The following is a 27,697-nucleotide window of genomic DNA, read 5'->3' as shown; positions in this document are numbered from 1 at the left end:
GTCCTTGGGATTTCGGCACCTAGAATTCCTAAAAGGAAGACTTTTATATAGAAAAGGTTATTTTAAACATTTTTTCAACTCATTATATATCGTGGTCTACTTTGATGGATAGCATCTCCCCACGATCTTCTTGGGCAACGACTCCTTCCCATCACCTGATACCTCATGCTTCTAACTGGAGATGCCAGGGACTGAACCTGGGACCTCCTGCATGTTAAGGACTTAAGGAGAAGCTGCTGGACCAGGCCAAAGGCCCATCTATTCCAGATCCTGTTCTCTCAGTAGAAAGCCAGGTGTCAGTGCGAAACACACAAGCAAGACCTCAGGACAGCGGGCCACCTGCATATTCCAGCAAGTGTCCTTGAGAGCCATACTGCACCCAACAGCGAAGACAAAACATAGCCGTTGTGTCTAGCAGCAGACTTGTCCTCCATGGATTTGCCTAATCCTCTTTTAAAGCCATCCAAGTTGGTGTTCACCATGGTGTGTGTTACCCCTGAACTGCAGGCTCATCAATGCACATGGCACTGCTTTTGTAAGGAGCAAAAGCAATGGTCCATCTAATCCAGGATTAAACACCAGGAAGGGAACGCCACCTGATATCTTTTCATCAGAGATGCTGAGCTACAGACGCTCTGCCCCTCAAGCGGGGTCAAGGTTCATCTTTTCCCCAAGGATTTCCACAGAGTATCTGCACCGAGAAGCTGGATCCTCTTCCTTCTGCGCTGTCAGCGATCTCTCCTGGCAGGACCCGCAACGCCGCGTGCCAGGCGGTGAGAGATGGAAGCTCCTTTTAGGAAGAGTCTCCCGTGCCGTCGGCCTGGGGAACTGGCCAAGAAAGAGGAACACTCTCCAAGCTGGCAAAAGGCAGTATCTGGGTGCCCTTCACCTCATCCCAACGCGAAGGGGCTGGGAGAGGAAGCTGAGAAGAACGTAAGGTGAAGGGCAGTCAACCAGGTGCAGGCGTCCCTGAAGGACCTCTTAGGTGAATGACCCACTGTTCTCATGGGGATGGGGGTTGTCATGGCAACTGAAAGAAGAACCGGGATGCCCAGGCATGAGAGGAAAAGTTGATTCACTGAGTGCCTGTCCTGCGGGCAGCTCCCTTTCAGCGGACGGTTTAGTGGGAACAGGCAGCTAGTGCAAGGGATGAAACTCCTGGTTTTCCTCTTCCCATTGATTGGTGAGTAACTTGCCACAAACGGGATTATTGCTTGCTTAGTGTGCGCTGCACCTAATCTGCTTCGGAACCAGGGCTGCTGGTGCTGGAATGGTCTTCTCAATATGGGGGATTTGCCAAACCCAGGTGACATTTACCGGTAATTGTTTCGCCAACTTGCCAACATTCCAGCCAGACATATTTATCAGCAAGGATGGACCTATTTTTCCATTTCTAGCTTCGCATTTTTCCATCCTTAGTTCAGCTTATCCACATTTGTAAAGGTAAAGGTAAAGGGACCCCTGACCATTAGGTCCAGTCGTGGCCGACTCTGGGGTTGCGGCGCTCATCTCGCTTTATTAGCCAAGGCAGCCGGGGTACAGCTTCCGGGTCATGTGGCCAGCATGACTAAGCTGCTTCTGGCGAATCAGTGCAGCGCACGGAAACGCTGTTTACCTTCCCGCCGGAGCGGTACCTATTTATCTACTTGCACTTTGACATGCTTTCGAACTGCTAGGTTGGCAGGAGCAGGGACCAAGCAACGGGAGCTCACCCTGTCACAGGGATTCAAACAGCCAACCTTCTGATCGGCAAGTCCTAAGCTCTGTGGTTTAACCCACAGCGCCACCCGCGTCCCATCCACATTTCTACGTCAGCCATAAAAAAAAAGACCTAATAAAAATTTATCAGCTTTTTAGTGCAAGTTTCTTGTAATATATAATTTTTTGGTAATCATTATTTTGTTGGAAAACTGCATTGCAAAATTCAGAGACGTAAAGCTTTCAAAGGATAGCTGTGTTTTGATTTACATACTGGTTTATGACTTAGTTTAAACAGTCATGGCCTCCCACAAAGAATTCTGGAAGCTGCAGTTTGTTAAGCTGCACATTGTTTCCCTAAATCCCAGAGGAAAGCATGCAGCCAATCAGTGCAGCTAGCTGCTGTGGGAATAAGGAAGAAAGGATCAGTCCATTTTGGTCCTCTTGGACCCTCAGATTTTTCCATCTTAAATTCAGTTACACACACACACACACACACACACACACACCTCATGAAAATTCTTCAGCTTTCTAGTGTAAATTTCTCCTAAGCAGCACAATTTTGTATGCTGTTTTGACCCAGGTACACATTTTTGCAAGCAATTTCTCATGACCAAATGCATTTTTGTACATTGCTTTCACTAATATATTTATTTTTATGCATGCCGGTATTTTTTTTATTTTATTTTTTGTAAAACATGTATTTTGGTAAACATTATTTGACTGGAGAACTTGCATTGCAAAAAAAAAACCAAAACAAAAGTTATGTGCAACCTTCGATGGATCACTGTGTTTTGGTTCTCATATTATTTTGGAAAGTGTGAATTCAATGGATTCAGCTTTAAATGAGAAGTGCATTAGATTTCTTCCCCTAATCTCTAGCTGACACACAGGTTACCTGGATGAGAGCACTGCAACACCTTGTGCTTCTTTTTAAATTATAGCCATTCTTTCTAAACCTGGATATATCCACCTAGAAATGAATGAATGAATAAGTTTATTACGGTCATAGACCAGAAGAAAAAAAAAACCAACATAAAGACAACAGTAGTTTACGAGGGAATGATGGTGTCAATTAAAAGTTGTAAAATTATACATAAAAACAATGCACATATGCACACACACCCACACACACGCACATATATACTCATATATGCACTACCATATATGTGTAGACTTAAAAAGAAAAAAAAAAAAAAAAAGGGGGGGGGGCTTGTCCAAGAGTCAGATCTTTTACTTTTTTACAACTAATGCCCTCCGCTTGATCGCGGCCGCAGAAAACTTGGCCACTTTCAGTGTTACTTCTGGGTTTTTATCTCCTAGTAGGATTTTCAGCCGCTGGGATTCAGATCGACCTGGAAATTTCTGGACGATAGGAGAGATAAACAGTGACCTGATATCCCCGTAAAGGTCGCAGTGTAACAACACATGTGAAGCCGTTTCCACCTCCTTCAGACCACATGGGCAAACTCGTTCGGCATAGGGTGTGCCCTCGTATCTGCCCTTTAGTAAGGCAGATGGCAGTACATCAAATCTGGTAAGGGTAAACGCCCGCCTATATTTTGCGATTTGTAGATCCAGCAAATATGGGGTTAAATTAAACCCTTTTTCATAATCTTGGATAGCTGGATATTTATCTATCTTGCTCATATGGTCCTGAAGCTCTACATCTCCTATTCGCTGGCTCACCATCATTTTAGCCTTTTCAAAACCTGCGGCTATAAGTTCTTGTGGGGAAAGCCCCAGGCCCTTCAATTTTTCATAAAGCGACAATCTCCATTTAGACTGGAACGGGTCTAATAAAGTCAATGGAGCCACTCCCACTGGGAAAAATATGAGTTTTAGCCAGAAGTGAATCTTCAGGATCCATATCCTGGCATTAATAGGGAGTTGACCTACCTCCAGCCTAATGGCAGTGTTGGAGACACAGGTAGGTAACCCTAGTAGGGAGCGGTAAAATTTAGTTTGTACAGATTCCAGGGACTTGAGTTTTTGACAATTAAATATCTGGGTGCCATACATCAGTTGTGGAAGTATTTTTGCAACAAAGACCTGGGAGGCGGCAGGAACATATTGACCTCCTTTTCTGTAAAAGAATCTTATGATAGCTCTAAAAGATCTTTGCGCATTGACAATGGAATTCTTAATCTGATGGCACCAAGATCCCTTCTCATCAAAAATTATTCCAAGATATCTAAAAGATGTTACTTGCTCAATAGGTTGGTTATTAATTTTCCATTTATGTCGGAGTTTTCTCTTGGGGAACACCATAATTTTTGATTTAGTATAATTTATTATTAGGTGTTCAGCTTCGCAATACTCTGTAAGAGCTCGTAGAAGTTTTCTTAGACCCACACAAGAGAAGGAAATAAGTGCCGCATCATCTGCGTACAAAAGGACTGGTATTGGTATATTGTTTAGGTTTGGGGAATGAGTACTTGCTTCCTCCATCTTTCCGACTAAGGAGTTTATATAAAAGTTGAATAGAATGGGGGCAAGAACACAGCCTTGCTTGACACCATGGAAACTTTGGATTTCCTTTGATAGGTTCCCATAACGATCACATCTAACACGGATCCGAGTATTTTCATGTAGTCTACGGATAAGAAGCAAAAGACGTCTATCGATGTTTGTGGCATTTAATTTTTCCCAAAGTCTATGCCGGGGTATCGAATCGAAAGCTGATTTGAAATCTATGAAGGCTACATAGAGAGAGCCTCCTTTCTTTGAGGTGTATTTCTCCACTAGATGTTGCAATACCAGTCCTTGGTCTAGAGTTGATCTATGTGCCCTGAAACCAGCCTGGGCTTCCTTTAGGATGTGCTCCTGTTCCAGCCAGTCCGCAAACTTTTCACGTAAGTGAGTTGCATAAAGTTTGCTAATGATGCTTAAGAGACTGATTGGTCTGTAATTGGCTGGATCAAGTTTACAGCCTTTCTTGAATATGGGAACGATGATTGCCAATCCCCAGTCCTCTGGTATTATTGCTGTTTGATCTATGCTGGTGAAAAGGGTGGCAAGGACTGGGGCCCACCAGTCAATATTGGCTTTGAGAAGCTCAGGAGAAATATTATCTGCTCCCGGGGCTTTTCTATGTTTGAGTGCCTGAATAAGCCTCCTAATCTCCGCAACCGACACCGGAGGCCACTCATCACCTGCCGCACACTGTATTAGTGGCTGTGTCAAAGGCAGAGCTGAATATAAAGATTGGAAAAATGCCTCCCAAGTCCCTGCAGGTATAGTAAACTCCACTTCTGAGGAAGTAGATCGCACTCCATTTGCTACCAGTCTCCAGAAGGTGGCCGAATCTCTCTCTCTGGATGCATCTATTAGGCATTTCCATTCTCTTTTCTGTGCCAGGAGTTTTTTGTTTTTGATCAAAATTTTATAGTTTCGTTTATCTTCAAACCAGCCCGTGGGGAGTTGGGGTAAATTGGCAGATCTATAATTCTTGTATTTTTTCAGTAAGTTTAGCTTCATGTCCTGACATTCTTGATCAAACCAGGGTTTGGAGTTTTTATATACTGAAGATTGCCTACTTGGCCTGTTCCTTTTTTCCTTCAGGGAATCTTGAAGGAGTGAAATTAACTCCTGAAATAAATTTATCTTTAGTTCATGGCTAGAGGAAGTTATAAGGTTTTCTCTCTTAGTGAGGAATTCCTTTGAGCATAGCCTGCTTGAAATTTCCTTATGCAGTTCATCTGTCCATCTGATACGCGAATATCTAAGCTCCAGAGCTGTAGGGCTCGAATGCTCGATTTTCTCAGCGCAGGATAAATCCTTCCCCGCAGCTACGAGTGCACTTAATGGCAGATGGTCACTGTCTAAGCGCTCCTCCACTTTGCATTCCAGAACTTTGTTTTGAAGATCATACGACACGATTATATAGTCAATTGTGGAGGCGCCATTGTTAGATATAAATGTGAATTCTCCGACCTTCTCCCCCTCTGTACGGCCATTCAGTATAACCAAGTCCAACTTGTTGACCAAGCGTAGTAGGCATAAGCCGGCATAATTGCAGCCTTTATCCTTTGAGACTCTAGCTGGTATTGGGTGGGTTTCCTCTATAATGGGGACTGTTTCGTGGAAATGGGCATACAAAGCCTCATCAGATTGTCCAGTTCTGGCATTTAGGTCGCCTGCCACCACTACAGAGGCATCAGGAAATTGATTTGATAGTTTGTCAAGATACTGTTCTAACTGAGCCCAAGTGTTTCTTATCAATCTTTTCTCTCTTTGTGGGGGTAGGTATACATTAATCAGCAGCAAGCTGTGGGTTCTCCACTGTACTTGCACAGCTGTGGCCAGATGGTCTAGTGGGTCTAGTTCTTTAAATATGGCCCTTAGCCTTGTTGAGATTAAGGTAACTAACCCACCTTTAACTCGCCCCCCTCTAGTACTTAAAAGACCTGGGAGGGAGAACGCAGAAAAACCATTTAGCTCCACTTCACTTGTGCTCCAGGTCTCCTGGAGGAACACAATGTCATGTCTCTGGATATATTTAGCAAAGGATTGGTCAGAAACCCTCTTTTGCCAACCTGCAATATTCCAAGTTAGCAAGGCAAGGTTACACGTTGTCTTGCCAAACATTGATCTTAGTCAATTTGCCTTTAAAAGATTTTTTGGGCCTATCTTTTTATCTGTTAGTTGGATTTCATTCATTTTGGCAATGTCCATAGATGTATTGTCGCCCAGGTACTCAATGGAATCAATTGAAGGGTGCAGCGTGCTAACATTAGTGATCAATATTCCTTTTTTTGGCGAATCAACCTTGAGGTGTTCTATTTGACTGGTACCAAGTTCATCCTCATCCAGGTATCTCATGCTGGTCCAAGAGCGCGTTGTGGTTGTCATAGGGATGGTTTCCTTCTTAGATGGTAGATTGTTGCTGTCCCTTACGCACTGTGTTAGATCTGTTGCTGTCAGGTTTATCTCTGCAGCTGCAGAGGTATTATAAAGGTAATCTTTCATGGTTGCCATAAGGATGGTTTCCTTCTTAGATGGTAGTTTGTCCCTTGCGCACTGTGTTAGATCTGTTGTTAACAGGTTTATCTCTGCAGTTGCAGAGGTATTATAAGAGTAATCTTTCATGGGGTCTGTCTTGGCTTTTTCAGAGAGGTTCTCTTTCTTTAATTGGTCCGTTGCCGGTTCTTTCTCTCTTACTTTTTCCTGAGCATTCATCTCTGTTAGCTTATTTCTAAGGGTCTCCAATCTTCTCAAGATCTCAGATTGGGCAAGGAAAGGCAACAATCCAAACTGATTTATTAATGCCTTTTCTTCTGGATAGAAGTTATCCGTCCCCTCATTAGGCAGTCTCATCTCCTGTCTTAGTTTCAAGGACCCTTGCTCAGTATGTTCCAGTTTGTCTTTTGAGTGTCCTCTCTCCACCTTTGATTTACAAGAAAATCTTATCTCAGCTGTCGTAAACTCATCAGGAAACAATTTCAAACATGTGCTGTTTTCAAAGAATCTTGTTACCGTTATCCTTTTCTTTAACAGCAAATGTCTTGATCTATATATATATTTAGCCAAGTTTTGATCTTTGAAGGAGGCAATCACTCGCAGAGAGTATCCATTGTAGAATATAAAATCTACTGAAGTAATGTCCTTTAATTTTATTTTCCCTGGCAGCATGTCATCTAAAGTATTCACAAAGTGCACCGAGCGTTCTTCCTGTGTAAGGAAGCCCTTTGGCTTCGGGTAGTTAAGAAATGCTAACTTCCTATCTGCCAACATCAGTTTCCATCCTTTATCCTGGGGCAAGTCTTGCCCTGCTACTGGCTCATCTTGAGATCTGCCATAATCAATGGTATGGGGTGGGTCTTCTTTAATATTTATGGATCCTTGGGGTTTCAGCATAGAGCACCCGGGTTGTAATTCCGTTTCCTCACTTGTTTTGTTAGGCAGCGATAATGTTTCTTTCAGAGACTTCAGCTGGATCTTTTTTCCTGAATCCACACTGTTGTTCTCTCTGCTGCCGTGTATAGCAGGTTTGTTAGAGTTTGTTTTTGATTTTGTTGGGATCAGCTTATATAGTCTTTTCCAGCATATTTTACATGCACGTCGGTTTATAACAGATTTCCTTGCAGTTTTTATGTTCTTACCTTTCTTTTTAGTTTCAGCTTTCTTCTTATGGGATCTCTTACTGATGCCTCGCTTCTTTTGATTTACTTCGATAGGAAATTCAGTTTTAGGGACAGATACATACAACCCTATGCCCTTTCCTTGGTGTAAATGATTTTCCGCTGCTGATCCTTGTGTGCACTTGCTGGTTGCTGGTTGCTTTATATATTCTGGCTCTTGAGGGGTGATTGGTGGATCGGCACCATGAATTTCTGAGCCTTTAGCTTGAAGGGAATAATTTTCCACTAATGTCAGGAGCAGCCCGTTTGTTATTGTTAAGTATTTTTTCATAGCTGCCAGATCCAGATTTATAGAGAGCAGCCAGTCCTGAGGATAGCAGTCATTGTTTTCCGTCTGGGAGCCCATAGATGAAGTCTGGGATTTCTGGGAGTTTCGGGTTTCTTCCTGTAGCTCTGAAGATAATATCTCAGCCAAGACTATTTCATGGGCCAGGCTCATTGTGTTTCTATTTTGGTTGCTATTCTCCGAGTCCTGTATTCCTCTAGAGGAGGTTGTGTGATCTTGAGCAGCAGAGGGAAAAAGAAGAGCCTCATCCTGCTTCGACTCAACCATCTCAGCCATCTTTTGCCCATTTCCATTTCCATTCTCATTGTCCCTTGTATGTAAAAAGTATTGCGTGATTTTACTCTGTTTCTCATAACACTCCTGGAACAATGGGCTTGTCACTATCCCCAGGTCCCTACGTTTCTTTCTGGTAAGTACCATTTGTAAATCTTTGTTGTCAGGGTTATTCTTCCTATTTCAAAAACTATGTCTCTTAGGAAGTCGGAAGCTCCACCCAGCTATAGGCTAAGGTCCAAATTGAGGCAAGATTTGGGATAGCTGTCTGTAATTTGTAATTTGTAATTTGTAATTTGTAATTTGATAGCTTGTAGTTCAGGGCATAACACGAAGTTGGCAATAAATCAGCCGTCACCCGTTTTCGGTCAGACTTGAGGAGCGTAGCAGCGCGGGGAGCAAACCCTCCGGACATCAAGATAACAAGGCAACAAAAGAGCTCTTTTTTTTTTAGAAGCATCAAGCTAAAAGAACTATTAAATTACTTAAAAGCTCTGGAGGAGTTAAAATATATTATAAAGGGGTTTCAAAGGTTGGCTCGGTGTCGAGCCTGTTTAAAAAGCAGATTTAAAAGCTTGCCTCAGATAACCTCCAGAACTCAGCAGCTAGTTCGGCGGCCATCTTCCCGGGAGTCCCCTAGAAATGAGTATCTGCAAATTTTACGCTCCTTCCCTACCCATATAATCTGTAAGAAACCGAGACAGCAATTCAGGGGACCAGTAACAGCTGCACATTGCGCTCTTGTTCCAGGGACGACTCCACAGATCAGTTCAAAAGCTGGCGACCCTGAGCATGTCTCCAGGAGTGATGAGGCAACCGGAGGCTCCTTTGGCAGTGATGAGAATGTACAGGTGTGGCCAGGTATGGGAGCACCAGCATCATATGGCTTTTGTAGTGGGATGAGAGGACCAGCATCGATTATAAGCCCGGAAATCTTTCCAGGTTCTGCTTTCAGAATGTTGTTCAAGAAAGAATAGATAGGGAGATGACCTGTAGACCCAGAGGCCAGATACTGCCTTCCTGGCTTTCATATCTGATCCTTGGGATCTTCCCAGGTCACACCCCTCCACAACCTTAGTTCACACCCTCCTTGAGTGTGTTAGCCTGTCCGCAGTGTCTCTGGTACACCTTTTTGCTTGCCTGAATGCAGGACATGTTGGATGGATTTTGTAGGTATATATTTACTGTTCATCCTCCCTGTTACTTGTGTGTGAGCAGAACGTTTAAAGTAATCAGTTTAGCATTTAAAACAATTATTTAGCAGTTCAAAACATCATCCCTTGCAGCATTAGAGTGGAAACTTTGGAAGCAGTCTGTGTAACCTTATTTTTAATTATCCAGGTTGTGGAAGCAGACTGGATTTTTCTTTCCCCCACTCTTAAGAAAAGAACCGTGCAACAGACTGTAAATTAAGCATAAAAATAGTGTTTTACTCACATAAAAGTCTTGCCCTCGATTCCAACATTAAAAGTAATGAAAGGAACGCCGGCAAACTCTACTTCTAGATTACAAAACACATAGTTGAGTTAAAAAATGGAGTCTCTGATGAAGCGGAGACCAGACAGATATCTATCTGCCTTGGAGGCATAGTGGAAAAGAGAGAATGAGTTCTATGGCAGGGAGAAGTAGATAAGATTAGATGCTTTTGACTTTTCCCCCATCAGAGAACTCAAGGGAAGTGACATCACACAGTGCCTTCTCTAGCAATCAGGAACTCTGTGAGTCTTAACCCCTTCATATCCTTATTTAGCAAACATGCATTGTTGGGTTTGACTGTAAATTCCCACAGCATAGGGGTGTGTGATGAAACTAGCTTAGTGCACAAAGAGAAAATGCACATTCATTGCTCTGCTCGCTTTTGCCTCTGGCCCCATCCACTCCTGGCATGTGGCCCCTGGAAAGCTGCCCTGAAGGGAATGCAGCTCTCCAGCTGAAAACAGTCTCCCACTGCTGTTCTATGGCTTGCTGTCCCTTTCCTCAGGATGCAAATAATTAAAAAAAACTGTGAAAAACAATCAGGGCTTCTGCTGCTCATTCCTCGACTTCCCCTTCAAGAAAACCTACATGAATAATATGAGTAGCTGATCCATTGGAGGCTGTCCTTAGAGCGATATCCACCTCCGCTCTGACGCTCCTTGCCAGAGAAGGGAGCGGAGAGCAGAGAGAACTAAACTCTCCACTGCTAATGTCTTAAAGCAAGTGGTATTGGATGCAACCACCAGTTGCAGAAGGAGGAGGGTTGGCCATCAGCTCAAGCTAGTAGCTGGCCTCTGAGTTCTATTGATTTGGCCTGACACCCAGTACAGGTTGATCTATTAGGGCAGATGTGGCACTGCCCCACCAACTCCTGTCTGCTCTCAGCCACCCCACTCTGCCCTTGCCCAGGGGTTTGTCCCTGGCTTTCAGCTTCTTCCTCCTTAGTTTTAATGTAAAACTCCTCAGGGAGGAGAAGGATGCGGACAAAAATATACTGACGTGCCTCCACCTGTCATTGGCTCTGATTCCACCTGCTGTTTGGCTTCCCTGCCTTCCACCCTGTTAACGGAGAAATCTGAGGGCTCCCTTGGACAAAAAAACAAGGACACCAGCCAGGAATACCAGAGCAAAACAGCAGCCAGTAGGCTTGGTCTTTATGGAAGACTGTCACGACAGGACTCCCACCTGCCACAAGGTGGAACAAGATGGAAGCCCCAAACAAAAGAGCACACAAACTTTTATTAGCTGCTAATCCCCATGTTACACCCCCCAACTACATCACTCATACATCATGAAAGGGGAGGTCTGGTGGCAGTAATCTGAGCATCCTGGACCCTGCCCCATGGTTCCCCTTGCCCTCCACCAAACACCCATCAAGTGTAACAAAAAAGATATTTACATTTCCCTGTTTCCCAGCTAAGTTAATCCCACCCTTTTGTCTTCATCTGGGTTTGTTATTTCTGGAATGGCTACCTGTCTGGCACTCAGGTATCAGGATGCCAGGGATTTTCACTCAGGCAGAGGGGCTGCTGAGTAGCTGAGCTCACATGTCTATATGAATTTCTGAAGTTTCCCCTGTGAGCCAGTACATAGATACATTTATCAGTGAATTCTTGCATTTGGTATCGTGCAGCAAAGTCCCTTTGAATAGATAGGAAGAAACTGTGATGAAGTGTTTTGTGGGGACAAATCACAAAAGTCACAAAAGCGATTGTGCTGGTTTTGGTAGTGGGCTGCATGTGCATGATATCTGCTGGAGGGGCAACCCCCCCCAACCTATACATAAATTCCTGCAACAACCCTACCAGTCCCAATGGGCACCAGCCCTCACTGTATACTCCAATGTAGACACATGTAGCCTAAGCACTGCCTGCTCTGGCTGGCAGCAGGCCTTTGAGGAACCAAGCAGAGGGGCTGTCAATCAACCTGCTAGCTAGCTGATCCTTTAAATAATTTTTTTAAAAAAAGGATGAAGGAGACTTTTTGCAAGCAAAGCATCTGCTGTGCTGCAGAGCTGTAGGGCATTTCGCATTCTGCCAAGGAAATTGGGATTTTGCAGCTTGTGTAAATTAAACAAATAACCTCTGGCAAATCAACTTCATTTATAGGCACTGCAATGGTGAGCATGCTTTCCCTGAACAAAGCCCCACTGAGTTCAATGGGATTCACCTCCAGCAAAAGAAAAGAAAAAAGCTAATGCAATTCTAGGCTGTATCCACAGAGGTCTAGTGTCCAGATCAAGGGAAGCCAGAGCCCTGCTCTATTCCGCCTTGGTCAGACCACACCTGGAGTCCTGTGTCCACTTCTGGGCACCACAGTTTAAGGAGGATATTGACAAGCTGGAACATGCACAGAGGAGGGCAACCAAGATGATCAAGGGGTCTGGAAACCAAGCCTGATGAGGAATGGTTGAGGGAGTTGGGGGTGTTTTGCCTGGAGAAGAGGAGACTGGGAGGAGATATAATAAAGGTAAAGGTGACCCCTGACCATTAGGTCCAGTCATGACCGACTCTGGGGTTGCGGCGCTCATCTCACTTTATTGGCCAAGGGAGCTGGCGTACAGGTCACGTGGTCAGCATGACTAAGCCGCTTCTGGCAAACCAGAGCAGCGCACGGAAACGCCATTTACCTTCCCGCAGGAGCAGTACCTATTTATCTACTTGCACTTTGACGTGCTTTCGAACTGCTAGGTTGGCAGGAGCAGGGAGCGAGCAACGGGAGCTCACCCTGTCGTGGGGATTCGAACCGCCGACCTTCTGATCGGCAAGTCCTAGGCTCTGTGGTTTAACCCACAGCGCCACAATAGCCATCTTCAAATATCTAAAGGGCTGCCACATGGAAGATGGAGCAAGCTTGTTTTCTCCTGCTCTGGAGGGTAGGATCAAAATCATTCAAGCTGCAAGAAAGGAGCTCCCGGCTAAACATCAGGAAGAACTTTCTGACAGGAAGAGCTGTTTGACAGTGGAATGGTCTCCCTTGGGAGGTTGTGGAATCTCCTTCCTTGGAGGCTTTTAAGCAGAGGTTGGATGGCCATCTGTCATGTATGATCTAGTTGAGATTCCTGCATTGCAGGGGGCTGGACTACATGATCCTTGTGGTCCCTTCCAACTCTACAGTTCTGTGATTCTAAGCATGTGTAAGAACATGCAGATTAAGAAGTCACATTACCTGTTATTTTTTAAAAAGCACTTTAACCCCCCCCCCCGAACTAAAGTGACACTGCATAACAGTGCGCTGCTCAGGTGTCGCCTTTTCGCAATCAGCTGTAAGGAAAATTAAAACTGTGGTTCCACGTGACCATGGGTAGGCAAACCAAGGCCCAGGGGCTGGATCCGGCCCAATTGCCTTCTAAATCCGACCTCCAGATGGTCTGGGAGTCAGCGTGTTTTTACATGAGTAGAATGTGTCCTTTTATTTAAAATGCATCTCTGGGTTATTTGTGGGGCCTGCCTGATTTTTTTTACATGAGTAGAATGTGTGCTTTTATTTAAGATGCATCTCTGGTTTATTTGTGGGGCATAGGAATTCATTCATATATTTTTTCCAAAATATAGTCTGGCCCACCACAAGGTCTGAGGGACAGTGGACTGGCTCCCTGCTGAAAAAGTTTGCTGACCCCTGCACATGACCTTTGAGATCGTTTTACTGTATCTGGTAACGTCTATCTCTTTGGTCAATGAAATATACTCGGAGTCCTGTAGTGATTTCATGCTCTTTATTGCAGCTTGTAAAACAGTGATTGAATTGCCCCCCAAACCTCAGGCTTTTATATACATTATTTACACAACGAGTCCCGTCTAATTGGCTGATTCTGCTTCCCTCCTGAAGCCTGATTGGTCTTTTCCTGCAAGCCAATCAGTTGTTGCATTCTATGATCATACCAGCCTCATAGGCTGATTAACTTCCTCCTGGAGCCTGATTGGTCTTTTCCAATCAGTTGTTGCATTCTAGGATCCTACTTGCCTATTGTTCTATGGTTCCAAGCTTAGTACATAACAGTCAAGATTCTGAGTGTTGTCTAAGCAGAAGTAAATTCCATGGGAGGGAGGTTTCCTCTGAACTCAATAAGGGCGTGCTGGATCAGGCCAGTGGCCCATCTAGACTTCACAGTGGCCAACCAGATGCCTGGGGGAAGCATGTGAGCAGAGCTTGAGGAATGCTGTACTCTCCCCTCCTGGAATTTCCAGCAACTGGTATCCGATGGCATTACTGCCTCTGACCCTGGAGGCATAGTGTACTCATGGAGAGCCTTCTCTTCCATGATTTTGTCAAATCCTCTTTCAAAGCCATCCTTAGAATGCCCATCGCTGCCTCCTGTCGGAGTGATTCTCATCATTTCCCCCTCTGAATAATGAGAGGAAACTAGCAAAGTTTCCCCTTCCAGGATGCAGAACATACTGTTATGGTTGAATTCCAGTTTTCAAAACAGCCATCCTTAATTCAGTTTCATTTTTATCCAATATATTGGTACCGTTACCAAGCATATATAAATTTTTGTTTTGTCTTTTTAACTGGGGTTATATTTGACTCCAGAACCAGGTTAGGGAAGTGATTCCCGCCCCACTTTTAAAAAAGAGTAGGAAGAGCAAAACAGTTAGAATAGCAGAATTATTATTATTATTTTAAAAAAGAAGAAAACAGAATAAAACCTTTTAAATTTTTAGCCCAATAAAACTGAGCATAAAGTAAGCAGCAGTAAACTTGGCAGTAAGAGTTTAGTAATAAAATGTTCACAGCAGTAAAAACTTGCTGGAACAATCAGATCTTCTATTGCCTGCAGAAAGCCAATTGATTTTTAAAAGAAAGAACATTATCTTTAAATGGCAAGGCATTCGTGGAAAAGGGAGATTGGGAACTGGTAGCCTTTCAGTATTTTCTTTTCTTTTTAAAGCAGGCACATACCGAGAACAGGAAGTGACTAATTAAAGGGCCAGTAGGAGGGAGAACCTCACCAGCACATTCACAGTCTGCTGCTGAAATTGTATTTTAATGGTGGGGTGCAGTGCAGTGAATCATCACGAATCAAGTCTGAGGAAAGACTGGAGAACGACACAGAAAACACTGGAATAAAATGGATTCGCCAGCAATGCTGCCTCTATTCGCTCAATGCTAATTCGCTCAATGCTGAGCGAATTAATGAGGCAATGGCTGGTGTGGTGATCAGTGATGGTCAGAGGAGGCGTCTCTAAGGCTATCTATTAACAGCTTCCTGTCCTATATGCTAAGTGTGAGCTCATTCTCCAAGTGCGGTCTTCAACCAGTGTGCCGTGGCACCCTTTGTTGTTGTTTAGTCGTTTAGTCGTGTCCGACTCTTCGTGACCCCATGGACCAGAGCACGCCAGGCACTCCTGTCTTCCACTGCCTCCCACAGTTTGGTCAAACTCATGCTGGTAGCTTCGACAACACTATCCAACCATCTCGCCCTCTGTCGTCCCCTTCTCCTTGTGCCCTCCATCTTTCCCAACATCAGGGTCTTTTCCAGGGAGTCTTCTCTTCTCATGAGGTGGCCAAAGTATTGGAGTCTCAGCTTCAGGATCTGTCCTTCCAGTGAGCACTCAGGGCTGATTTCCTTCAGAATGGAGAGGTTTGATCTTCTTGCAGTCCATGGGACTCTCAAGAGTCTCCTCCAGCACCATAATTCAAAAGCATCAATTCTTCGGCGATCAGCCTTCTTTATGGTCCAGCTCTCACTTCCATACATTTCTACTGGGAAAACCATAGCTTTAACTATACGGACCTTTGTTGGCAAGGTGATGTCTCTGCTTTTTAAGATGCTGTCTAGGTTTGTCATTGCTTTTCTCCCAAGAAGCAGGTGTCTTTTAATTTCGTGGCTGCTGTCACCATCTGCAGTGATCACGGAGCCCAAGAAAGTAAAATCTCTCACTGCCTCCATTCTTCCCCTTCTATTTGCCAGGAGGTGATGGGACCAGTGGCCATGATCTTCGTTTTTTTGATGTTGAGCTTCAAACCATATTTGCCGTGGCACCTTGGGGTGCCTTGAATGATGGTCAGAGTGGGCAATACTGGCCTCTGTCCCTCTTTCCTTCCCTCCCTCCTCCGATGCCCTCTCACATCTCGGCCTCCCAAAGGCTTGTGCTGCTGTTTGTTGCAGGAGCCCTGGCTGCAAGCTCCCCAGGTGAATGGTGCCTCTGGGCCTGGCCAGGGGTTGCTTCCCAGGATCCTATGGGGCAGTGTGAAGAGGCACCTCTCTTTGGGGCAGGGGTGGGAAGCTCAGAGACCAGGGCAGCAGCTGCGGCTGCCCAAAGGACTCCCAAGGAGAGGGGAGAAGAGAGGAGGCTGAGGGAACACTCCACAAGGGAGGGTGTTCGAAAAGGGGTGAGGGGCCGCCAGCTCTGCAGGCAAGGGGTGCCATAACTGGGTCCCACAAGGGTGCCACAGAAAGAATGTAGTTGGTCAAGGGAGCTGTGGACCCAGAAAGGATGAAAACCTCTGGCTTATTGGATGAAAACAGCATCACCATGCACAAGTGTGAAATCCCAATGTTTGCAGAAGTCCAAAAAAGATTGCAAGGGAGGGAGGAATTAAGGATAGGACACCTCCCCCACCCCCAGCAGCCCAGTTAGGACCAAGCATGCTCAATGAGCATGGGGGTAGGGAGCGAGGTGGATAGTAACGCTAGGGAAGGTCTGGCTGAGTGGCTGAAACACTGAGCAGTAGCAGCACTTCATGCTGCAACAATCTGTTGCAGTTTCAGTTACGTCTCTAGGGAGTCTCAACAATGATAGGTCAGGGCAGGTCATGTGGTTCTATCTGACCCTTATAAAAACTTCTAGGTTAGACTAGGGGTCCCTCCTAACTCGTGGCTGTTGTGTGTATTCTGCAACATGTTACGGACACAATATTAATGCACTAGTAGCAGTATACTGGGCTGCCCACACATCATTTTGCTTTACACAGGTTGACCAATGACATTTGCCCAGTCTTTTGCCCAGTCAGGAGAGGCCATCTTGCAAAAGTGCAACAAATAAAGAACAAGACAAAGAAAAACCCTAAAATGGAATGATTGTGGTTTTAAAAAGTAGCAAGATCAGAGCAGGAAGTTATTGGGTGTGCGCTAATTGGAAACGAAGCAGAATGGGTCCCACTCAGAGTTAACCCACTGAAGTCACCAGGCCTAAGTGGGTCATGTCCATTATTTTCACTGGGTCTATTCCAGTGCTTTTTTTCTATAAAAAAAATTAAATGTTTCGGAGTACTCTCATTTTGACTCGAGAAAACCCGCATTTTATAGTTCAAATCGGAGAAAATAAATGCAGTAAATGGATAAAAGTACAAAGATTCACAAATGTTTAGGGGTATGCGTACCGCTGTGTACCCACCCCCCGAAAAAAGCACTGGTCTACTCTGAGTAGGACTGGCGCAACAACCCTACATGTGCTTTTGTGAGGCCCAAGCTGTGTTGAAATGATCACACATAAAGGTCCACAAACTGTAATAAGTGTACAATTAAAAATACATCTGGAGGAACCTTCAGTTGGAGCTGGGTCCCGTGTATAGATTTTTGCCACCTCAGAAATTCTGATTATTGTATGACAGTTCTTCCCCTCCGCTCTGCAGATGGCGCGAGCGACTCCCAACGCATCATTGGGGGCTACATAGTTTCACCCCACTCTTCCAAGTACCTGGTCTCTCTGAAAAGGAATACAGGCTACCATTTCTGTGGTGGAGCCCTCATCAGTCGGAACTGGGTCCTGACTGCCGCCCACTGCAAAACAGGGTAAGGAGCCAAGGCACACTGCAGAACATCTGAACGCTCTCCAGATCCATCCATCGGGCATCCTGCATCAGACAGGTTGGTGGGAGCTGGTCAGAAATAGGCAGCACTGATTTGGAAACGTTGCACAAACTCAAAAGCACGTCAAAGGTTCGAAATCCAAAGCAGAAAGAGATGTTTCTTCTTGGTTCTGGGTCTCTCTTGCCTCCTTGCTAGGAGGGGAGGGAACTCTGTTGCAATAGAAAAATAAAGATCTGCCTTGCTTTTGAGGCATCTGATCAAGATTTGTATTTTAAAATGAGCTTAAAAAAATATATTTGCAAATGTTTGTATCTTTCATGCCAGGCATAAAGCAGCTGGCAGCTGTTCATTATCCTCTTAAACAGGGCCCCTCTGATTTGTATTAGCATTAGCAGGAGACGAGTGCCTCAGGGTTGTAAAAGGAAATTACAGGCTAGGAGCAAAAGGTCACACTGACCATACAAATTACAGAATACAATCAAGCTGCAATTAAGTTGGTAAATAGTAAGAATTATTGTGCCTCCCATTAGAGACTTGAGCCACATTTTCATAAGGTTAAAAGGGCAAATAGAAACAGCAGCTGGACTAGGCAAAGCAGCTTTCTGAAACTGCTTTGAAGCTTTAGAGAACTTAGAATTTAGCTTAGCTTTTACTAAGTTCCCTTTCTTCTAAAAAACTATATATGTTATGTATGAAATATATTGGCTTAAATGTAATTATGCAAAGGATTTAGAAAGTAAGAAATGTTAGATTCTTATGTTAGATTCTTATTTCATAGAATCATAGAATCATAAAGTTGGAGGAGACCACAAGGGCCATCGAGTCCAAACCCCTGCCGAGCAGGAAACACCATCAGAGCACTCCTGACATATGGTTGTCGAGCCTCTGCTTAAAGACCTCCAAAGAAGGAGATCTTTCATAGATGGTGTGTGAGAAGGTGAACCCAAGATCTCTGTTTAAGATAAAATTAGAACCATTAGCCATCTGTTTTGCAGGGAATAGGGCAAGAGGGGCCAAAGGTTATCTGGTAATTAAGGTGCCTGGTCGAGGTAAATGTAAGATATATGACTACTTGTCTGCCATTTATAGATAGAAGGAAATATAGCTCTTTGTCTCCCATAAAAGGTAATAGGAAATGGGTGTATCTTTTATGATTGGTTCTAGCAAACAGCCAATAGGAATTTCAACCAGGCTGATGGGACAGAGGCAGCCAAAGGAGGAGCAAGGGGGCTGGGCTGAGGGAATATAAGTGCTGGCCATCAGGGCTGAAAGGGCAGAGCTTTGGTAGCCATATACCACTGTGTCTCTCATTTATTTGTCTGACAAATAAATTATTATTTTAATTTCTCTATTGCTGCATTGAATATTTCATTCCAGCTAAGCGTTAACCACAAGCAGGGTGCTACACTATCACTGCATCCTACCTCCATCCATTCATCTCTGACCGATCATGGACTTAGGGGACTCAGACCCTTGAGGAGTTGGGCAGCAAAAACCAACCACCCCTATTTTTTCTATATCAGTGGCTGAAGGATTATTATTATTATTATTATTATCATTATTATTATTATTATTATTATTTATACCCTGCCCATCTGGTTGGGTTTCCCCAGGCACTCTGGGCGGCTTCCAACAGAAGATTAAAAATACATTGAAACACCAGTCATTAAAAACTTCCCTAAACAGGGCTGCCTTCAGATGTCTTCTAAAATTCAGATAGTTTCTTTGACATCTGAAGGGAGTGCGTTCCACGGGGGGTGTGTGTGTGTGCCACTACTAAGAAGGCCCTCTGCCTGGTTCCCTGTAACTTCACTTCTTGCAGTGAGGGAACCACCAGAAGGCCCTCGGCACTGGACCTCAGTGTCCAGGTTGAATGATGGGGGTGGAGACGCTCCTTCAGGGATACTGGGCCAAAGCCGTTTAGGGCTTTAAAGATCAGCACCAGCACTTTGAATTGTGCTCAGAAACGTACTGGGAGCCAATGTAGGTCTTTCAGGACTGGTGTTATGTGGTCTTGGCAGCTGCTCCCAGTCACCAGTCTAGCTGCTGCATTCTGGATTAGTTGTAGTTTCCAGGTCACCTTCAAAGGTAGCCCTACATAGAGCGTGTTGCAGTTTGTAGAGTAGTAATTTAATGGGAAAGGAGCATGAAGGAGGAGGTGGATAGAGGAGGAAACCTGAGAAAAGGGGCAGTGGACAGCTTTTAGCCAGATTCCCCCCCCCCCCACTGCCAGTTTTACAGCAAAGCTCTTCCTACAAATTAACTACTGTCTTATATGGTTCTGGAGAGGTTACTACACTACCCATCTGCAGTAAGCCCAAAGACATATCAAGATCTGACAATCCTTCATAACAGACCCTTGCCTAACCCAAATCTGACATGTTTGTGATAAATCCACCCTCATCCTGTTTTCTTGCTCCTCTTTCAGAATCCACCAGATGTTGATCGTAGCTGGGGAATATTCGCTTTCCACATTTGAAGGCACGGAACAGATCTTCCGACCTGCCCGCATGGTGGTCCACCCAGAATACAGCGCCACTTCCAAAAATGCAGACATCATGCTTATCAAGGTAATAAAATCTTCCTGGCTGTCAGAACGGGGTCAGGATTGAAAGGAAGGGAGAGTTTCAGCTGGAATTGTGGAGGGCATGCCCAAGTGGGCCAGGATCCATAGCCTGCTGGCCACATCTTTGAAACCGGTGACTTTTTAAATTTGCAATTATGTGGGGGACTGAAAAACAAAGAAAACGGAGAGACACCAGCCATGGGCATAGCCAGGATTTTTGGGAAGGGCAGGCAAAGTTGATCAGCTTTTTTTTAGGAAATCAAAGCTGTTGAGCTGGGGAGGGAAGGGGGAGGAAATGAAGCGACGGGCAGCCTTTCATGTGAACAGCTCCAAATCCTTACCTAGTTTGGAGTGAGGCATCACTTATTTTTAGTTTTGTGCAAGCATGGTAGATCACAAAAGGTGCATGTGCACATGTAAACAAATCCCCATGTATCTCAGCTTTCCTGGCTTGGAGCAACACACACACACACAAACAACATATGGCTGCTGTTTTGCGCAAATCTGGTAGACTGAGAAACTTTTGGAAACAGGTTTGTGCTTACAGGTAAACAGATACCAGTGTGTATGCCTATAATGACCTCAGGCAAGCCCGGCCCACCCACAAAGTAGTGTGAAGCCTCATGGATGCCTCCTGCCATGGCCCCATCTCTGCCAGAGAAGCGGTGCCAGTATAGGTGCTGGTTTCCTGTAAGGTCTTGCGAGATCTCATCAAAGTCTTGCAAAGAGAACAATGTCAAGGAGAGCAAAAGATCTCATGAGATTCGGGTGAGATCTTGCAAGCTCTTTCAGGGAATCGGCACCAATGCCCAGGGTCTTGCAGAGCCAGGCAGAGGCCCAGGCCAGGTAGATAATGTTGCCCCCCTTTTTTTTACCCTGGGGATAACTGAAATCTTATAAATAATTAAGTATATAAATAATTTTCACAAAAGTTATGCTGACAAATAATTTTATTTCAAGGCTTGAACCGTATTTGCATATAAAGACAAAATGGAAAATATAGATATACAACAGTGCTGTTTAAAAATACATAGGGAAAAGGATTATTTTAAGTATTTACATTTAAAATTGCTTTCCTTTCGCTGCCAGCCCCAGGGAATCCGCCCACCACCACCACTGCTTTTGCACCTCCGTGTTTGCCCCAGTGCATCCCCTGTGATTGTGAATATGCTGACCGAGGCCCCCTTTGGAATCAGAGGTGGCACAGAGGTGGCGAGTGGTGGCGTGGCAGAGCAGGGCAGCACCTCCTGTTTTGCCTCAAGTACCAAAATGGGACATACCGCCCCTGACCTCAGGATCCCAGAACTTACAGCTGTTAGTTCTGAAGGAAGGAAGGCCAGGACCCACAGACCAGGTGGGGCTCGCTAGCTTAGGGAGGCGATGTGCGATTCCACAGCTGGAGAAGGCTCAGGCGAGGGTCAGATGCCTCGTCGAGCCCAGAAGGCGTCCTGGCCAGGCCTGCGTCAATATGCCAACGAATCAAAATCCTAGCATTTATTCATTTCTACAGGTTTTTTTTTGGGGGGGGTCCCCTCCTAAATCTATAATACCCTCGTTATCACAGCTTTTTCTCTTCTTCTGCCTCCATATTGTTTTTGCCAGCTTGCTTGCTGATAACGACACACGCACCGTAACAGGCTGTATGTAACAGTATAACTTCTGTTTCAAAAAACAATTCAACACATCAGTGCTGGGCAAAGAGTCAATGAGCAAGCTTTAAATTTACAGCCTGCAGTGCATTGAAAGAAAATATTATGAAAATGATGTATAGGCGGTAGTTAACGCCAACAAAACTTGCTAAAATGTATAAAATGAAAAACAAGGAATGTTGGAAATGTAAAGAAAAAGAAGGGAATTTTTACCATATGTGGTGGACATGAAAACCTTCTGAGATTTGATATATAATAACACACACAGACACACACACACACACACACACACACACTTTTAAAAAAACCAGAAGTGATTTTACTGGGTATACTAGGGGAAGAAATTCCTAAAAGAGATCAAAAATTATTTATGCATGCAACCACTGCAGCAAAAATTTTAATAGCCCCAAAATGGAAACAACAGGAGTTACCGTATTTTTCGCACGATTGGACGCACCGGACCATAGGGCGCACCTAGTTTTTTTGGGGGGAAATAAAGGAAAAAAATTTCCTTTTATTTCCCCCCCAAAAGCAGGTCAGGGAAACCGAACCAGGTCGAGGAACAGCGGGATAGTGGCGCTGCGCCTCCCTGCTGTCCCCCGAGCTTGTGGGGCTGGCTGATGTCTGCCTGGCGCGCGGGGCACTCTGCTTCAGGGCGCCACGCCCGCCGGGCGGCAGGCTGCTATCCGCAGCTTGGGGAGCCTTGCGGGGAACTCCTGCAGGGCTCCCCACGTTGCGGATGTGTTCCCGAAGCGCCGGGCGCTCTGCTTTCAGGGCGCCCGACGCTCCGGGAAGCAGGCTGCTATCCGCAGCCTAGACATCCCTGCGGGACCTCCCGCAGGGTTGCCTAGGCTGCGGATGTGTTCCCGAAGCGCCGGGCGCTCTGCTTTCAGGGCGCCCGACGCTCCGGGAAGCAGGCTGCTATCCGCAGCCTAGACATCCCTGCGGGATCTCCCGCAGGGTTGCCTAGGCTGCAGATGTGTTCCCGAAGCGCCGGGCGCTCTGCTTTCAGGGCGCCCGACGCTCCGGGAAGCAGGCTGCTATCCACAGCCTAGACATCCCTGCGGGATCTCCCGCAGGGTTGCCTAGGCTGCGGATGTGATCCCGAAGCGCCGGGCGCTCTGCTTTCAGGGCGCCCGACGCTCCGGGAAGCAGGCTGCTATCCGCAGCCTAGACATCCCTGCGGGATCTCCCGCAGGGTTGCCTAGGCTGCAGATGTGTTCCCGAAGCGCCGGGCGCTCTGCTTTCAGGGCGCCCGACGCTCCGGGAAGCAGGCTGCTATCCACAGCCTAGACATCCCTGCGGGATCTCCCGCAGGGTTGCCTAGGCTGCGGATGTGTTCCCGAAGCGCCGGGCGCTCTGCTTTCAGGGCGCCCGACGCTCCGGGAAGCAGGCTGCTATCCGCAGCCTAGACATCCCTGCGGGATCTCCCGCAGGGTTGCCTAGGCTGCGGATGTGATCCCGAAGCGCCGGGCGCTCTGCTTTCAGGGCGCCCGACGCTCCGGGAAGCAGGCTGCGGATGTGTTCCCGAAGCGCCGGGCGCTCTGCTTTCAGGGCGCCCGACGCTCCGGGAAGCAGGCTGCGGATGTGTTCCCGAAGCGCCGGGCGCTCTGCTTTCAGGGCGCCCGACGCTCCGGGAAGCAGGCTGCTATCCGCAGCCTAGACACGGCTAGCGGAGCGCTAATCCCGAAGCTTGGGGCTGCGGAGCTCAGCGCGCCCCAAGCTTCTGGGTGCCGGCAAGGTCTAGACGGCTAGCGGAGACCTTGCCGGCACCCGGAAGCTTGGGGCGCGCTGAGCTCCGCACGCCCCAAGCTTCGGGATTAATGCAGCGCTCCGCTAGCCGTGGGAGAGCTGGGTCTCCCACGGCTAGCGGATAGCTTCCTGAAGCCTGGAGAGCGAGAGGGGTCGGTGCGCACCGACCCCTCTCACTTTCCAGGCTTCAGCGAAAGCCTGCATTCGCTCCATAGGACACACACACATTTTCCCTTGATTTTTAGGAGGGGAAAAGTGCGTCCTATGGTGCGAAAAATACGGTACCAACAATTTAAGAGTGGCAGACGAAGATGATGGAATATGGCGAAGCTGATCGGGAAAATCCCAAACCAGCAAGATCAAGCTTTCCAAAAAGATTGGGGGAAATTTATACAATATTTGAAGGACAATTGTAAACAGTTAACAACATTGGCAGGAATGATTTGAAAAGGCTTATAAGGATGAAAATTTTATCTTTTTACAGATAAATTAAATAGGACAATAGGAAAGGGGGAAAATTAGAAATGTGATGATATAGCAAATAAATAAAGTAACCATGAAGTTGGAAGGGGGGAAGTCGATGAGCTCAACTGATCTTGAGTTTATGTGAAAAAACAAAGATTGTATTTATATGTTATAAAATGGAAACTCAATAAATACCATTTAAAAATATTTTTTTAAAAAAAACATCAATGAGCAAGCAGGCAGTGGCACCTGCCAATCCTCCCTTGTCTGATGCTGCACCAGTGTCTGGGCTTGAACAAATGACAACTGAGTGAGAAGGTTGCAATGATGAAGGAGCTCAATGGAGCTGCTGCTCAGGTGTGGGTTCTTTGCATACACCTGAGCATGCCAACCATTGGCACCACCGGCCCAAACTGGAGGGTCTGCATCCGGGTGAGATTGAATTGATGGATAAGTGACCTGCCCCAACCCCCACCCTTAATGTCTCGAAACAGCTGAACCGGCCGGTGGCCTACAGCCCCTTTGTCTCCATCGTGCCCCTTCCCCAGCAAGGAGCCACGGTCCGGGACGGACGTTTCTGCCAAGTCTCTGGTTGGGGGTACATCACTCCCATCGGGGGCAGGACGTCGGACACTCTGCGCAGCGTCCACCTCCCCATCATCTCCACGTGGAAGTGCAACAGCTCCTCTTCGTACGCTGGGTACATCACCAGGAACATGATCTGTGCCGGGTTCAACACCGGGGGGAAAGATGCCTGCCAGGTAAACGCCGGTGTCTGTTTAGCAGAGGAGGTTTAGAAGACTAAATGCCTCTCTGGAAAACTGATCAGCTTAGCGCAGGAAGGGTGGGTTGGGGTCTCAGTCAGAGGCAGTAACACTTCCTGAATAGCAGTTGCTGGAAACCACAGGAGGGGAGAGGGCTCTTGTGTTCGAATCCTGATTACGGGTTTCCCTCAGGCATCTGGGTGGAAACAGGAGGCTAGACTAGCTGGTCCACTGGCCAGGTGTTGCAGGCTTTCCTTACGTTCTCAAGCCTGAGAGCCAAATGTGACCGTCTAGCTCTCTTTATCTGGCCCTTGAGACTCTCCCTAGCCACATCCTCTCTCTGCCAATAGGCTGGAGACTCCATGCCACCCCTGGGTTTTTGGATATGAAAGAGGGTTCTCCCCACCCTGTACTGTACTTTCCTGTTATCTTCCAGAATGGTGGCTGCGTTGATTGAATCACCCCCCCTCTGTGCCTTTCAGAAATAAACCTTTCTCTGCTGCCCACCTGCATTTCTCCTTCAGCTGTGATTCATCTTTATTTGAGAAGGGCTTACCGTATTTTTCGCTCTATAAGACGCACCAGACCACAAGACGCACCTAGTTTTTGGAGGAGGAAAACAAGGAAAAAAATATTCTGAATCTCAGAAGCCAGAACAGCAAGAGGGATCGCTACGCAGTGAAAACAGCAATCCCTCTTGCTGTTCTGGCTTCTGGGATAGCTGCGCAGCCTGCATTCGCTCCATAAGACGCACACACATTTCCCCTTACTTTTTAGGAGGGAAAAAGTGAGTCTTATAGAGCAAAAAATACGGTAATTCCAAGGGCAGATAATCCAGTGCTTCCTGCTTTACCAGTCCCAGTTTTCCTGGTTGCCCATAAATTGCTGCTCTCGTCTTTGACAGGTTGCGGGATCCCTTCTTGAAATGTTCTTCTAGAGAGCTGATGATGTTGCTGTTCTTTGGGGTTCACCCCCTCCCTCTTTCCCAGCAATTAAATTTTGGAGGCGATGACTGCACGCATCCATGCTCAGTCATGCACCTAGACACATATTGTTGCATTTCACCCCAAATATATACAACCCGAACCTACAATGGAGGAGCTCACAGCATTAGCACCCCAAATCCAAGAGGGTCTTCCCATAGCCACAGGCTTTGATTCCAGCAGAAATCAGGCATGCCTTTGTCACTCAACTGCCCAAACTGCAGCCTGCTTTTAGCTTCTAGTACACACAGAAAGGTAAAAGTAAAGAACATGGGTGGTGCTGTGGTCTAAACCACTGAGCCTCTTGGGCTTGCCGATCAGAAGGTTGGTGGTTTGAATCCCCGCGACGGGGTGAGCTCCTGTTGCTCTGCCCCAGCTCCTGCCAACCTAGCAGTTTGAAAGCACACCAGTGCAAATAGATAAATAGGTACTGCTGCAGCAGGAAAACAAACATGGTTGCACCAGAAGCGGTTTAGTCATGCTGGTCACATGACTCAGAAAGCTGTTTGTGGACAAATGCTGGCTCCCTCGGCCTAAATGCGAGATGAGCGCCGCAACCCCATTGTCATCTTTGACTGGACTTAACCGTCCAGGGATCCTTTGCATTTACCTTTTTTACACACGCACACACACACCACTGGCTTTTGCCTTTCTACCTTTCACAACATTAACACCCCAATAAGGTCTTGCTTCTTCCAGAGCTGCAGCCTTGGGTTCAAGCAGAAACTAAGCATGTCTCTGCCTCTCTATTTTCTGCCTGCTTCTAGCTCTCTCATGCACACCTCAAGTCAGACCAGCTAACAGCTAGTTGAGAGAGGGGGCTCATCTGTTTGTGTATGAATCCTGCACAGAGCCACTTCCTTTGTTACCTTAATGGTCCATACTTAGGAGCCAATACCAAGAAACTTGTCTGGCTATTCCAGAAACTGGATCCTAAAACGTGCCACTCTTCCTTTTGAGTGTTATGCTTCCAACAGGGACCAGGTGGGGATGGATCGAGACTTTAAAAGAGCCTTGTGAAATTAATTTTTAAAAATGTAGTTTGCTTTTTAATATAAACAACCAATGGATATTAGCAGCTCCTTTGACAAAGCTTTAATGCTAATTCTCTTCACTGTGTTTCCACCCCCCTTTCTTTCTCCCACCAGGGTGATTCTGGGGGCCCCTTAGTGTGTGAAGGGCGTGTTTTTGGGATCGTTTCCTGGGGCCACAGCTGTGCCAGCCCCAGATACCCAGGTGTCTACACGGCTGTCTCCAACTTCCAGAAATGGATTTACAAGATCATCTTCAAGAAATAAACCTGCCCTTCGGTCCCTGATGATCAAATAACCAATTCGTAGAATATATATGTATATATATCTTGAAAACAACACAAATGACTTGTTTTGTTGAGTTACATATTTAAGTAACTTCAGACCCTGGGATTAATCATCTTCTCTCTCTGCCCCCAAAACACTTTAAATGTCCAGTGTGCATTACTTCAGTTGTGAAACACACCATTAATTTAGGTCCTGAATATCTGAAGGAGGACCTCCTTCTCTACAGAACCTCTCAGGAGTTGAGTGAGGGAATGTTGTGGATAGTAGGAGAGGATATATTGATTTAAATATGATCCTTCCTCACTCACACTAGTGAGCTGGTAGCAGAGTACATTCCCTTGTATATTGCAGGAAGCTAGTTGGTCGATTCATCTGAATCTCTTGAGTTAAGCAATCAAATCTGGCTTGTCCATATTGGGTTTGTTCCTGGTAAATCCCCTTTGTTCCCTCTTAAAAAGAATAAAGACACAACAGTCTTCTTTAAAAGTGATGATAAGAAGTTTACTTACATTCAGTTCACAGTAGGTTCCCTGAAGGCAAGCTTTAGCTTGTAGTTACAGAAGAGAG

The 27,697-nt window shown here is 46.0% G+C and overlaps 1 protein-coding gene across 1 annotated transcript; it reads left to right on the top strand.

Annotated features, from left to right (window-relative positions):
• The first annotated feature begins 737 nt into the window (after window positions 1-737).
• LOC128419606 (trypsin-3-like) lies at window positions 738-27,109 on the top strand. Its single transcript, XM_053400510.1, has 6 exons — window positions 738-1,183; window positions 9,151-9,261; window positions 17,455-17,614; window positions 20,061-20,202; window positions 24,559-24,825; window positions 26,960-27,109. Exons 1-6 carry the CDS (start codon window positions 1,150-1,152, stop codon window positions 27,107-27,109), a joined length of 864 nt encoding a protein of 287 aa, XP_053256485.1. The 5' UTR covers window positions 738-1,149.
• Window positions 27,110-27,697: the final 588 nt, after the last annotated feature.

The sequence above is a fragment of the Podarcis raffonei genome, chromosome 8 (genome assembly GCF_027172205.1).
Source record: "Podarcis raffonei isolate rPodRaf1 chromosome 8, rPodRaf1.pri, whole genome shotgun sequence".
NCBI classification, from domain to species: domain Eukaryota; kingdom Metazoa; phylum Chordata; class Lepidosauria; order Squamata; family Lacertidae; genus Podarcis; species Podarcis raffonei.
The sequence above is the reverse complement of the archived record's forward strand: the minus strand, read 5'-3'. Positions and strand labels throughout refer to the sequence as shown.

What these genes read in the sequence shown, in the direction of transcription:
- LOC128419606 (XM_053400510.1), top strand. Translation starts at nt 1,150, where the DNA reads ATGAAACTCCTGGTTTTCCTCTTCCCATTGATTG. An exon ending in GCCGCCCACTGCAAAACAGG is followed by an intron (nt 17,615 to 20,060) that starts GTAAGGAGCCAA and finishes CTCCTCTTTCAG; the next exon opens with AATCCACCAGATGTTGATCG. An exon ending in CAGACATCATGCTTATCAAG is followed by an intron (nt 20,203 to 24,558) that starts GTAATAAAATCT and finishes GTCTCGAAACAG; the next exon opens with CTGAACCGGCCGGTGGCCTA.